The sequence below is a fragment of the Homarus americanus genome, unplaced genomic scaffold, assembly GCF_018991925.1.
Source record: "Homarus americanus isolate GMGI-L3 unplaced genomic scaffold, GMGI_Hamer_2.0 scaffold14072, whole genome shotgun sequence".
Classification (NCBI taxonomy): domain Eukaryota; kingdom Metazoa; phylum Arthropoda; class Malacostraca; order Decapoda; family Nephropidae; genus Homarus; species Homarus americanus.
Window position 1 is genome coordinate 1,507,894 of NW_024754528.1, and position 12,484 is coordinate 1,520,377.

Genomic DNA, 12,484 nt, shown 5'->3' on the forward strand with positions numbered 1-12,484 from the left:
AGCCACAGTACAGTGTGGCTAGTAATGTGTTAAAGAGACACGGTGTGGCTGGCTGGTTGGTGGACTGGCTCGCTTGGTTGGGCTGGTGTGACACACAATCAGATGTATCTACAACACACACACACACCACACACACACACAAAGCTAGATAACGGGGAAATGTCTTGGTGTGTGTGTGTGTGTGTGTGTGTGTGTGTGTGTGTGTGTGTGTGTGTGTGTGAGGTGGGGGCATCACCAAGAATGTCGAGAGTGAGTCAAGGGGATGAGGTGGGTGAGGTGAGGAAGGGAAGTGGTTAAATAATAGAGAGAGGGGAGGGGGGGGGGGGGGGGACTATCAGCCAATATGTCTGTCTCACAACCAAAAAACCCGCCCATAAAGCCACTTATGACGCACTGGTTAGTGGGTGGGAGGAGGACCCATACTACCCATGATCACCTCTCACTGTCTCCGTGATGTAGGAAGATTATGGTGGGCCAGGTGCGTCGGTGACCGTGGGTGGGGTGGGGGTAGTGTGTTAACTGACATAGGTGTGACGGATGAGGTAGCCCTGACCCGAGGTGTTTGTGACCCGTCTACTGACCTCGCCACTCCCTCACGCCCAGGATGGACTTTTATTCCTGGGAAGGTATTGGTGAGGGTGAGTTCACCACCAACTGTAGGCGAAGGGCCACCGTGCCTGCCTGCCTCGAGGTCCCCAATTACGCACTACACTCGTCCTATTCCTAATGTCTCGTCGGATTGTCGTGTACGGGTTGTTCGGTCGTCGTGTACGTTCTGTCGGGTCGTCGTGTACGGGCCGTCGTGTACGGTCTCGTCAGGTTGTACGGGTTGTTCGGTCGTCGTACGTCTGTCGGGTCGTCGTGACGGGTCGTTCGGTCGTCGTGTCTCGTCGGGTCGTCGTGCACGTCTCTGTCAGGTCGTCGTGTACGGGTTGTTTGGTCGTCGCATTCTCTGTCGGGTCGTCGTGTACGGGTCGTTCGGTCGTCGTACGTCTCGTCGGGTCGTCGTGCATGTCTCGTCAGGTCGTCGTGTACGTATCGTCGGTCGTCGTGAAGTCTCGTCAGGTCGCTGTCGCGTGTCTGGTCGTCGCACGTCTTGTCGGTCGTCGTGTACGGGTTTGTCTGGTCGTCTGCATTACGTCTGGTTAGGTCGTCGTGTACGGCCGTTCGTCGTCGTACGGGTCGTTCGGTCGTCGTGTACGGGTCGTCGGGTCGTCGGGTCCTGAAAGGACTGTCGTATAGACTCTTTGTTCACGTCTTAATTGAAGTTTTTACCGTCACTTGTTCTCGTGTGTATATCCCAGAACCACGTACACATGTACACACCCAGCATACACCAACCAAGACACTAGTCGATATGCAGATACGTGTGAGTACAGTTTTACACATCCAGCCCATACGTGCACGAACTGATCGCTATAAGAACAGCCCAGTAACTATTGTAAATTATCAATAACTTGTAATAATCAGTGTATTCACTCCCAGTAAACACTGCCTTTGCACTGTCACTATGTTGAAATGAACTGTGTTTGATTCCCATCTAGTTAAGTCTTTATTTGTGTCATTTATGTTATATTATTGTATCTGTAACCCATCCCAAGTATAACTGTATATTTTCAGCCTCTGGCTGTCAAGCCTTTAATAACTGAATATAAATTATTATTATTACACACACACACACACACACACACACACAGACACACACACACATACACACCATACTTGTGAAAATAACTGGCACTAATCACCATAACTTTATTTGTTTTCATTCTTCCTTGTTGTGCCGTTTTTGTCTTCATCTTCCTAGGTTCCTTGTCGTCCCGCTTTCCTTGTCTTCCCTGTTTGCCTTTATTCATCTTCCTGCTCCACATCTTCTGCGTTCCTTGTCGTCATCTTCCCGCGTTCCTTGTTTTCTCGCGTTTTTGTCGTTCTCTCACCTTCTGATGTCTCATGTCGTTTTATCGTCACCTCCTGCCTCACCTACCCCCTGCCCCTCCTCACCCTCGTCTACCCCTAGCCCTCCCCTGTCTACCCCAGCCCCCTCCTCGCGTACAGGGTCTTTATCATTTATCAACTGATATTAACTTACCCAGCAGTACCTCTTCATACTATGAGCACCACTCAAATATTAAATTACAGGTGGTCCCAAAATTAAACCTAAGATTCGTCACAGACAAAGACACCTCTTCACCAGAACCACAGCCGAGATACAGAGACCTGAGAATAAAACCCATCAACCAGCATGTACACCTGGCCAGCAGAGTCTAGCAAAAGATAGAACGATCAGAGCAAGAACTCCTTCAAACTGTCAGATAACGACAACAACCTATATGGCCGGTAAAAGTTACGGCAATCTGGCATTACCACCCCGATCTACACGAGCAAAGACAACCTCCCTAGACCAGCATCCAGAACGGTGGAATATAGATAAGGCCTAAAGCTATATGGTGGTAGGCTGTCTAGTGCCCGTACCATAACTGACCATAACCTTGACACACCATTAGCTTATCAGCCCGCCCTCTCTTACCTCCTCCTAAATTTCTTCATCCCTGAACTATAACTTCCTTCCCACCTCCTTCCTTCCACCTCCTTCCAACTCCTTCTTCCACCTCCTTCCACCTCCTTTCACAAAAAAAGGTCGATGAAGATTCCTAACCTAACACTAAACAGGTTGATGTCGGTATCGGGTAGAGTCTCAGCGCTATTTGGACGCCATTATGTCTTTACTGTTGAGTTCACTGAGAAGCTAAATGCATTGACACGTCTTCAGTGGGGAAATATTGATTACTGAACCGACGAACACCCTGGTTGTGGGTGTGTGTGTGTGTTGTGAGTGTGAGTGGTGGGTGTGTGTAGTGGAGGGTTGGTGTAGTGGTGGGCAGTGTGGGTTGTGGTTGGGAGGTGTGGTTGGTGGTGGTGGGTGGGCGGTGTGTGGTTGGTGGGTAGTGGTGGTGGGCGGTAGGTATGCAGCATCCTCTGGTCGCCACAATTACCACTGGCAACGCTGACGGTGTACGTTTTCAGCCAGGGAACAATGGTGCCATCTCTGGTGCACACTGAGACGTGGGCACTGGGCACTCCACCACCTAGTACTTGGAGATGACCACACACACACACACAGGGTCCTGGGATGTTTGGTGGTTGTAGTGTGAGGTTGTAGGTTGGTGGTGGCTGGTGAGGGTTGTAGGTTGGTGTGGTAGTGAGGGGTTGTAGGTTTGTGGTGGTTGTAGTGGTGAGGTTGTAGGTTGGGGTTGTGGTGGTGAGGGTTGTAGGTTGGTGGTGGTAGTGGAGGGTTGTGGTTGGTGGGTGGTTGTAGTGGTGAGGTTGTAGGTTGTGTACAGTGAGGTTGTAGGTTGGTGGTGGTAGTGGTGGTTGTAGGTTGGTGGTGGTTGTAGTGGTGAGGGTTGTGGGTTGGTGGTGGTTGTAGTGGTGAGGGTTGTAGGTTGGTGGGTGGTAGTGGTGAGGGTTGTGGTGGTTGTGTGGTGAGGGTTGGTTGGTAGTGGTGGGGTTGTAGGTTGGTGGTGGTTGTAGTGGTGAGGGTTGTAGGTTGGTGGTGGTTGTAGTGGTGAGGGTTGTAGGTTGGTGGTGTGTAGTGGTGAGGGTTGTGGGTTGGTGGTGGTTGTGAGTGGTTGAGGTTGTAAGTTGGGTGGGTAGTAGTGGTGATATTGAGGGGTTGTGGGTTGGTGGTGGTTGTAGTGGTGAGGGGTTGTGGGTTGGTGGTGGTAGTGGTGAGGGTTGTTGGGTTTGGTGGTGGTTGTAGTGGTGAGGTTGTGGGTTGGTGGTGGTTGTGAGGTGAGGGTTGTAGGTTGGTGGTGGTTGTAGTGGTGAGGGTTGTAGGTTGGTGGTGGTTGTGGTGAGGGTTGTAGGTTGGTGGTGGTTGTAGTGGTGAGGGTTGTGGGTTGGTGGTGGTAGTGGTGGGGTTGTGGGTTATTTGGTGGTAGTGGTGAGGTTGTGGGTTGGTGGTGGTTTTGTAGTGGTGAGGGTTGTGGGTTGGTGGTTGTAGTGGTGAGGTTGTAAGTTGGTGGTGGTGGTGGTGAGGGTTGTGGGTTGGTGATGGTTGTGGTGAGGGTTGCAGGTTGGTGGTGGTGGTGGTGGGGTTGTAGGTTGGTGGTGGTAGTGGTGAGGGTTGTGGGTTGAGGTGGTGGTTGTAGTGGTGAGGGTTGTAGGTTAGTGGTGGTAGTGGGTGGGGTTGTGGGTTGGTGGTGGTTGTAGTGGTGGGGTTGTGGGTTGGTGGTGTAGTGGTGAGGGTTGTGTGGGTTGGTGGTGGTTGTTTTTGGTGGGGTTTGTAGGTTGGTGGTGGTGGTGGTGAGGGTTGTAGGTTGGTGGTGGTTGTAGTGGTGAGGTTGTGGGTTGGTGGTGGTAGTGGTGAGGGGTTGTGGGTTGGTGGTGGTTGTAGTGGTGAGGTTGTAGGTTGGTGGTGGTGAGTGGTGAGGGTTGTGGTTGGTGGTGGTGGTTGTAGTGGTGAGGGTTGTAGGTTGGTGATGGTTGTGGTGAGGGTTGTGGGTTGGTGGTGGTGAGGGTTGTAGGTTGGTGGTGGTAGTAGTGGTGAGGTTGTGGGTTGGTGGTGGTTGTAGTGGTGAGGGTTGTAGGTTGGTGGTGGTGGTGGTGGGGTTGTAGTGGTGGGGTTGTGGGTTGGTGGTGGTAGTGGTGAGGGTTGTAGTGGTGAGGGTTGTAGGTTGGTGGTGGTAGTGGTGAAGGTTGTGGGTAGGTGGTGGTAGTGGTGAGGGGTTGTGGGTTGGTGGTGGTAGTGGTAGGGGTTGTAGGTTGGTGGTGGTGGTGGTGGTGAGGGTTGTGGGTTATTGGTGGTTGGTGGTGAGGGTTGTGGGTTGGTGGTTGTGTGGTGAGGGTTGGGTTGGTGGTGGTTGTAGTGGTGAGGTTGTGGTTGGTGGTGGTGGTAGTGGTGAGGGTTGGGGTTGGTGTTGGTGGTGGTGGGGGTTGTGGGTTGGTGGTGGTAGTGTGGTGAGGTTGTGGGTTGGTGGTGGTGGTGGTGAAGGTTGTGGTTGATTGGTTGTAGTGGTGAGGGGTTGTGGGTTGGTGGTGAGGTTGTGGGTTGGTGGTGGTGGTGAGGGTTTGGGTTGTGGTTGTGTGGTGAGGGTTGTAGGTTGGTGGTGAGGGGTTGTGGGTTGGTGGTGGTGGTGGTTGTGGTGGTGGGGTTGTGGGTTGGTGGTGTTGGTGGTGAGGGTTGTGGGTTGGTGGTGGTGGTGGTGAGGGTTGTGGGTTGGTGGTGAGGGTTGTAGGTTGGTGGTGGTGGTGAGGTTGTAGGTTGGTGGTGGTGGTGGTGGTGAGGGTTGTAGGTTGGTGGTTGTAGTGGTGAGGGTTGTTGGGTTGGTGGTGGTGGTGGTGGGGTTGTAGGTTGGTGGTTTGTGAGTGGTGAAGGTTGTGGGTTGGTCGTTGTGGTGGTGAGTGATGGGGTTGTGGTTGTGGTGGTAAGTGATAGGGTTGGTGGGGATGGTAGGGTTGTGGTGGGGATGGTGGGGTTGTGGTTGGTGGTGGTGAGTGATAGGGTTGTGGTGGGGATGGTGGGGTTGTGGTTGTGGTGGTGAGGTGATAGGGTTGTGGTGGGGATGGTGGGGTTGTGTAGTGGTGAGTGTATAGGGTTGTGGTTGTGGTGGTGTGGGGTGTAGGGTTGTGGTTGTAGTGGTGTGGGGTGATAGGGTTGTGGTTGTGTGTGGTGTGAGGGTGATAGGGTTGTGGTTGTGGTGGTGTGAGGGGTTGATAGGGTTGTGGTTGTGGTGGTGTGGGGTGATGGGTTGTGGTTGTAGTGGTGAGTGATAGGGGTTGTGGTTGTAGTGGTTGTGAGGGTGATAGGGTTGTGGTGGGGTCATACTGATGAAGTCTGATCAAAGGAGTTTTATAAACGTGTTATGTTGTTTTGTGTGGTTGTTCGGTAGACACAGGTTATGATTACAGTGAAACTGTTGGTTGAGTCTGGTAATAGTGGTTGTCGTCGGCAGGTGGTGGGTGTTGTGTGCGCCCTCCACCTCCTTATCGACAATAGCTCTGAACGTATTTAAGGAGCTGTACCTATATCCTTCGTGTTGTGGGTAATTAAACGCGTAATTAATAATCGCATTTTTGCAAACGCCAGTGACATGGGCATCAGGCTATACATATTCATAGCAATATTCAAGCCAGCCATTGTGACGCGGGCCAGACCGTGGCGGCGGCTGCGCCGGAATGGTGTTGGCGCGGCCTTGTTATTTCCTGTCCCGTGCTGGCCGCCGCGCCCCGGCCTCACTGGTGGGGCCAGGGCGGTGGGCAACTGACACGTTACGTCGCCAACAATGGCACGCATTCAAAATATGAGGAAGGCTTAACGCCCACATGTCTTGATTATTGGCGTGAGCAGTGCACCTCCTCTTGTATACCTAGTGCTCCAGGTAAGGGGCGTGGTGTGACGGTAGTGTGGGTGGGAAGGGGCGTGGCTTGTGCTGGACCCTGGCCGGATTATCATGTAATGCACCCAACAGAAAACATGAGTCAGTGCGCCACACTCAGCACCTGCAGCCCTGTCTATTGTCTTGCCTGAAGATTAGCCTGTAGTCGATAATTGTTGAAGAAAGGCCTTTCTCCTCCCTCCACCTCCTCCCTCCTTACCACCTCATCCCCTCACCACCTGACCCTCACCACACCTTAGCAACCCACTACACCTCTCAACCCTCACACCTCCCACCTCCACCTCCAACCACCCCTCACCACCGCTCACACCGCCCTCACACCACACCCCTACCACACCCCTCACACCCACACCTCTTACCCCACTCCCACACACCCCTCACGACCTCCTCACACCACTACTCACCCCTCCCACACCACCTCTCACCCCCCTCCCACCACCTCTCACCTCTCCCCACCCCCCCACCTCTCACCCTACACCTCTCACCCTCCACCTCTCACCTCTCCCACACCCTCTCCCCTCACACCTCTCCTCACTCCACACATCTCACCCCTCTCACCTCTCACCTCTTCACCCACACCTCTCACCCCTCACCTCACCTCTCTCCCTCCTCACACCACACCCACACCCTGTCTCTCCTCCCCTCACTACCCACACCCCTCACCACCTCTCACCCTCTCTCTACCTCCCACCCCTCACACACACATCTCACCCTCTCCTCCCACCCCTACACCTCCCACCCCTACCTCCACCCACACCTCACCCCTCACATCACACATCTCACCCCTCACCTTCCTCTCAACCCTCACACCTCACCACGCCCCTCACACCACACCTCCCCCCCCCTCACAGGCCTCTCTCCCCTCCCCACACCCCTCCCCCTACCTCTCCCCACCCCTACACCTTCCTCTCACACCACACCTCTCACCCCTCACACCCATCTCACCCCTCACCACCTCTCAACCTCACACCACACATCTACCCCTCACACCACACCTCTCACCTCACCACACCTCTCACCACTCACCCACCCAGCCTCATCCCTCCCCTCCCCTCACCGCCCACCTCCACACCACCTCTCACCCCTCTCTACCTCCACCCCTCCTACACATCTCACCTCACACCACCACCTCCCACCCTCACACCACCTCCCACCCCTCACCCCTCCCACCCCTCACACCCACCCCACCTCCCCCACCTCCCACCCCTCACCACACCTCCCCCTCCCACACCTCTCTCCCCTCTCACCCCTCACACCCACACCTCCCCTCTCCTGCCTCTCCCCTCCCCTACACCTCTCACCCCTCACCCACCTCTCACCCCACACCACCTCTCTTACTCACAAACCTCTCACCCCTCACAACCTCACCCCTCCCCACCTCACCCCACCTCTCACCCCTCACTCATCTCACCCCTCTCACCACCTCTCCTCCTCACACCACACATCTCACCCTACCCCTCTCACCCCTACACCTCTCTTCCCACCACACCTCTCACCCCTCACACCACACCTCTCACCACTCACCACCCTAGCCCTCATCCCTCACCCACCCCTCACACCTTCCCCACCCCCTCACCCACCTCTCACCTCCTCTACACCTCTCACCCCTCACTACACCTCCCCACCCCTCCCACCACCATCTCACCCCTCACACCTCTCACCCCTCTCCTCTCACCCCTCCCACCTCTCACCCCCTCATCCACACCTCTCACCCCTCACACACCACCTCTCACCCCTCACCCCACCTCTCTTCCCTCACACCCCACCTCTCACCCCCCCCTCACACCCATCACCTCCCACGTCTATCCTCACCACACATCTCACCCCTCACCTGTACCTTCACACCACCTCTCACCCCTCACCCACACCTCTCACCCCTCCACACCACCGCCACACCACACCTCACCCCTCACACCCACCTCTCACCCTCCACACCCACCTCACCCCTCCCACCACTCCCTCACACCACACCTCACCCTTCACCCACCTCTCACCCCTCACCACCTCACCCCCCTCACCACATCTCTCTCACCCTCCCCACCCACACATCTCACCCCTCCCCTTCCTTCACCCACCTCTCACCCCTCACACCCACCTCTCACCCCTCACCACACCCCTTCACACACACCTCACCCCTCACCACACCTCTCCTCCACACCCACCTCTCACCCCACACCACCTCTCACCCCTCCCACACCACCCCATCACCCCTCACACCCTCCCCCACCCCCTCCACCCCCCTCACCCCCTCCACCACCCCTCTCCACCCCTCCCCACCTCTCCACCCCTCCCACCACACCTCTCACCCCTCTTGACCTCTCACCCCTCACACCACACCTCTCTCCCTCCCACCACATCTCACCCCCTCCACATACCCTTCACACCACACCTCTCACCCCTCACCCACCTCTCACTCTCACACCACACCCTTCACCCCACCTCTCACCCCTCACCACACCTCCAACCCCTCCCACCCCACCTTCACACCCCTTCTCACCCCTCACACCACATCTCACCCCTCACCACACCTCTCACCCCCTCACACCACACCTCTCACCCCTCCCACCCCACCTCTCACCCCTACCCCTCTCACCCCCTCACCCACACCCCTCCTTCCACACCACCTCTCCCACCCCTCCCACACCTCACCTCTCACCCCTCACCACTCTCTCACCCCCCCTCACACACCTCTCACCCCCTCACCCCCACACCTCTCACCCCTCACACAACACCTCTCACCCCTCACCACCTCTCCACCCCCTCCCCACACCCACCTCTCACCCCTCACACCCCCCCCTCACCCTCACACCCCTCTCCTCCCCTCCTCCACCTCTCACCCCTCCCACCACCTCTCACCCCTCACTACCTCTCACCCCCTCACCCACCTCTCACCCCTCACACCACACCTCTCCCCTCACACCTCTCACCCCCTCCACCACCTCACCTCACCCCCTCACCCCCTCCACCCTCTCACCCCTCACACCCCTACCCCTCTCACCCCTCTCACCTCTCACCCCCTCACACCTCCCTCCTCACCCCTCCCCACCTCTCCCACCCCTCCACCACACCTCACCCCTCCCCCACACCTCTCCCACCCCTCACACCCCTCACCCCTCCACCCACCTCTCCCACCCCTCCACCCTCTCACCCCTCCACACCCCCCTCTCACCCCTCCCCCACCTCTCACCCCTACACCCCTCTCCACCTCCCACCACCTCTCCCCACCCCCCTCCCCACACCTCTCACCCCTCCCCCACCTCTCCCCCTCCACCACCTCTCACCCCCTCCACACCACCTCTCACCCCCCCTCACACACCACCTCTCACCCCCCTCACACCACCTCTCCCCCTCACCACACCTCTCACCCCTCTCTCCTCCTCTCACCCCTCACCACACCTCTCACCCCCCTCTTCCCCACACCTCTCCACCCCTCACCACCTCTCACCCCTCACACCACACCTCTCACCCCTCCCCACACACCTCTCACCCCTCCCCACACCTCTCACCCTCACACCACCTCTCACCCCCTCACCTCTCACCCCCTCCCCTACACCTCTCACCCCTCCCCACACCTCTCACCCCCCTCCCCACACCTCTCACCCCCTCACACCACACCTCTCACCCCTCACCCCTCTCCCCCTCCTCTTTCGTCTCCATCCCTTCCTACTCTCGTTTCCCTCTCCACACTCCCTCTCACCCCCTCTCCTCACCTCTCCTCCCCTCTCCTCAGCCTCTCTCACCCTCTCCCTCTCCCTCTCCTCCCCTCTCCCCTCCCTCTCTCTTCTCTCCTCACCCCTCTCCTCCCCCACCCTCTCCCCTCCTCACCCTCTCCTCACCCCCTCCTCCCCTCTCTTCCTCTCCTGTCCCTCTCCTGTCCCTCTCCTCTCCCTCATCTTCACCCTCTCCTCTTCCTCCTCACCCTCTCCTCCTCCCCCTCACCCCTCTCCCCTCCCCTCACCCCTCTCCCCTCTCCCCTCCCCCTCACCTCTTCCTCTCCTCTTCCTCTCCTCTTCCTCCTCTCACCTCTCCTCTCCTCTCCTGTCCCTCTCCTCCCTCACCCTCTCCCCTCCCTCTCCTGTCCCCTCCTCTCCCGTCCCTCTCCTCTCACCTTCACCCCTCTCCTCTTCCCCTCCCTCACCCCTCTCCTCTCCCTCTCCTGTCCCTCTCCTCTCCCCACCTTCACCCTCTCTCTTCTCTCCTCACCCCTCTCCTCTCCCTCTCCTTCCCTCTCCTCTCCCCTCACCTTCACCTCTCCTCTTCCTCTCCTCATCCTCTCCTCTCCCTCACCTCCCCACCCCCTCTCTCCACTCCCCCCCTCCCCTCCCCTCCTCTCCTCCCCTCCCTCCCCCCTCCCCTCCTCCTCCCTCCCCACACCCCCCCTCCCCTCCTCTCCACCCCCCCTCCCCTCCTCGCTCCCTCCCTCCCCTCTGCCGTGATAATCAAGGCAGCAGTGTCCTCCTCTACATTTTTGCTCTGCCCTTGACAGTGGCTGGCAGTGAAGTGTCTTAATCCTGCCCTCTGATTGGCGGATGAAATATTCCTGGGCGGTGATTGGCTGGGTTGTTGTTGCCGTAGATCAGAGCCGATGTAAGAATTTCATCTTCATGGACCATTGTGGCATAGACGCGTCACGTGTGGCTGCTGTCGCGTATGCAGAAAGCCACCTTGCAATTGCGAGCCGGAAAGAAAGTGTGTGAAGTGAGTGGTTGGTGTGTGTGTGTGTGTGTGTGTGTGTGTGTGTGTGTGTGTGTGTGTGTGTGTGTGTGTGTGTGTGTGTGTGTGTGTGCGTGTGTGTGTGTGTGTGTGTGTGTGTGTGTGTGTGTGTTGTGTGTGTACAGGTGGATCGATAATTACCTGTATGATCATTATATCTACCAGGATAATAAACGAACATGATGATAATTAACCTGGAATGCTAATTTAACCTATAGGTATCATAATAATCCGTATAAGAGCGTTATCTCGGTATGAATTATGACCCATATGACTTTTATCACCAGTTATATACAAGCGGGTAAATCTTTCTCTATATATATACACTAATGAACGGGTTAACGTGTGTTGACGATTACTCTGATTCTCTTCCACATAGGGCAGTTTATCAACGATCTTTAATCTGTTATTATTTATATAGTAGTATTGGTTAGTTAGAAATGTGAGCAGCTTTCTAACTACGTTATGAGTATGTGGCATGAGTACAGTATGTTGTGTAGCGTGAGTACAGTCAGTATGTTGTTGCGTCAGGTAGGGGTGAGGTGGTGGGGTGGGGGGACTCTGGGATGTGATGTCTCATTGAGGTCTGTACTGCGCGTCATACTACCATTGTCTATATTCCACATTGCCACACTACCACCAACCACACCGTCACACCTCATCAACCACACCGTCACACTACCATCAACCACACCGTCACACTACCATCAACCACACCGTCACACTACCACCACCGCCACACTACCACCAACACACCGCCACACTACCACCAACACCGTCACACTACTCCATCACACCGTCACACTACCACCAACACACCGCCACACTACCACCAACACACCGTCACACTACCACCACACCGTCACACTACCACCATCACACCGCCACACTACCACCACACGCCACCAATCACACTACCACCACACCGTCACACTACCACCGCACGTCAGGTACCACCACACCGCCACACTACCACCACACCGTCACACTACTACCACACCAGGTTACTTAACACAAATGTAACAGTTACGCTAATCGCCAAAACAGATAGTATAGTGGGTGGAGGTGGGATGAAAGTGAGTGTAGGATGAGTGGAGGTAGAAGAAGTGAGTATGGAGTGGAGTGGATGGAGGTGAGAGGTGAGTGTAGGTGGAAAATGAGTGTAGGTGGAAAAGTGGAAGTGGTGGGATGAGAGAGTGGAAGTGGGTGGATGGAGGGAGATGGTGGTAGTGGAGACGTCTCACCACCTGTGCTCTGCCTCTAATTATCTGACGACGACGAGGGTAACACAGTGATCACTTGTTTGTTTATACCTGCCATGGTGAACGGGTCCGATAACACACACACACACACACACACACACACACACACAC

At 56.2% G+C, this 12,484-nt stretch overlaps 1 protein-coding gene across 1 annotated transcript; it reads right to left on the minus strand.

The window, feature by feature from the left end:
* Positions 1-723: 723 nt before the first annotated feature.
* LOC121855837 lies at positions 724-1,871 on the minus strand. Its single transcript, XM_042350989.1, has 2 exons — positions 1,723-1,871; positions 724-1,222 (listed from the first exon to the last, which is right to left on the minus strand). Exons 1-2 carry the CDS (start codon positions 1,869-1,871, stop codon positions 724-726), a joined length of 648 nt encoding a protein of 215 aa, XP_042206923.1.
* Between the last annotated feature and the right edge of the window lie 10,613 nt (positions 1,872-12,484).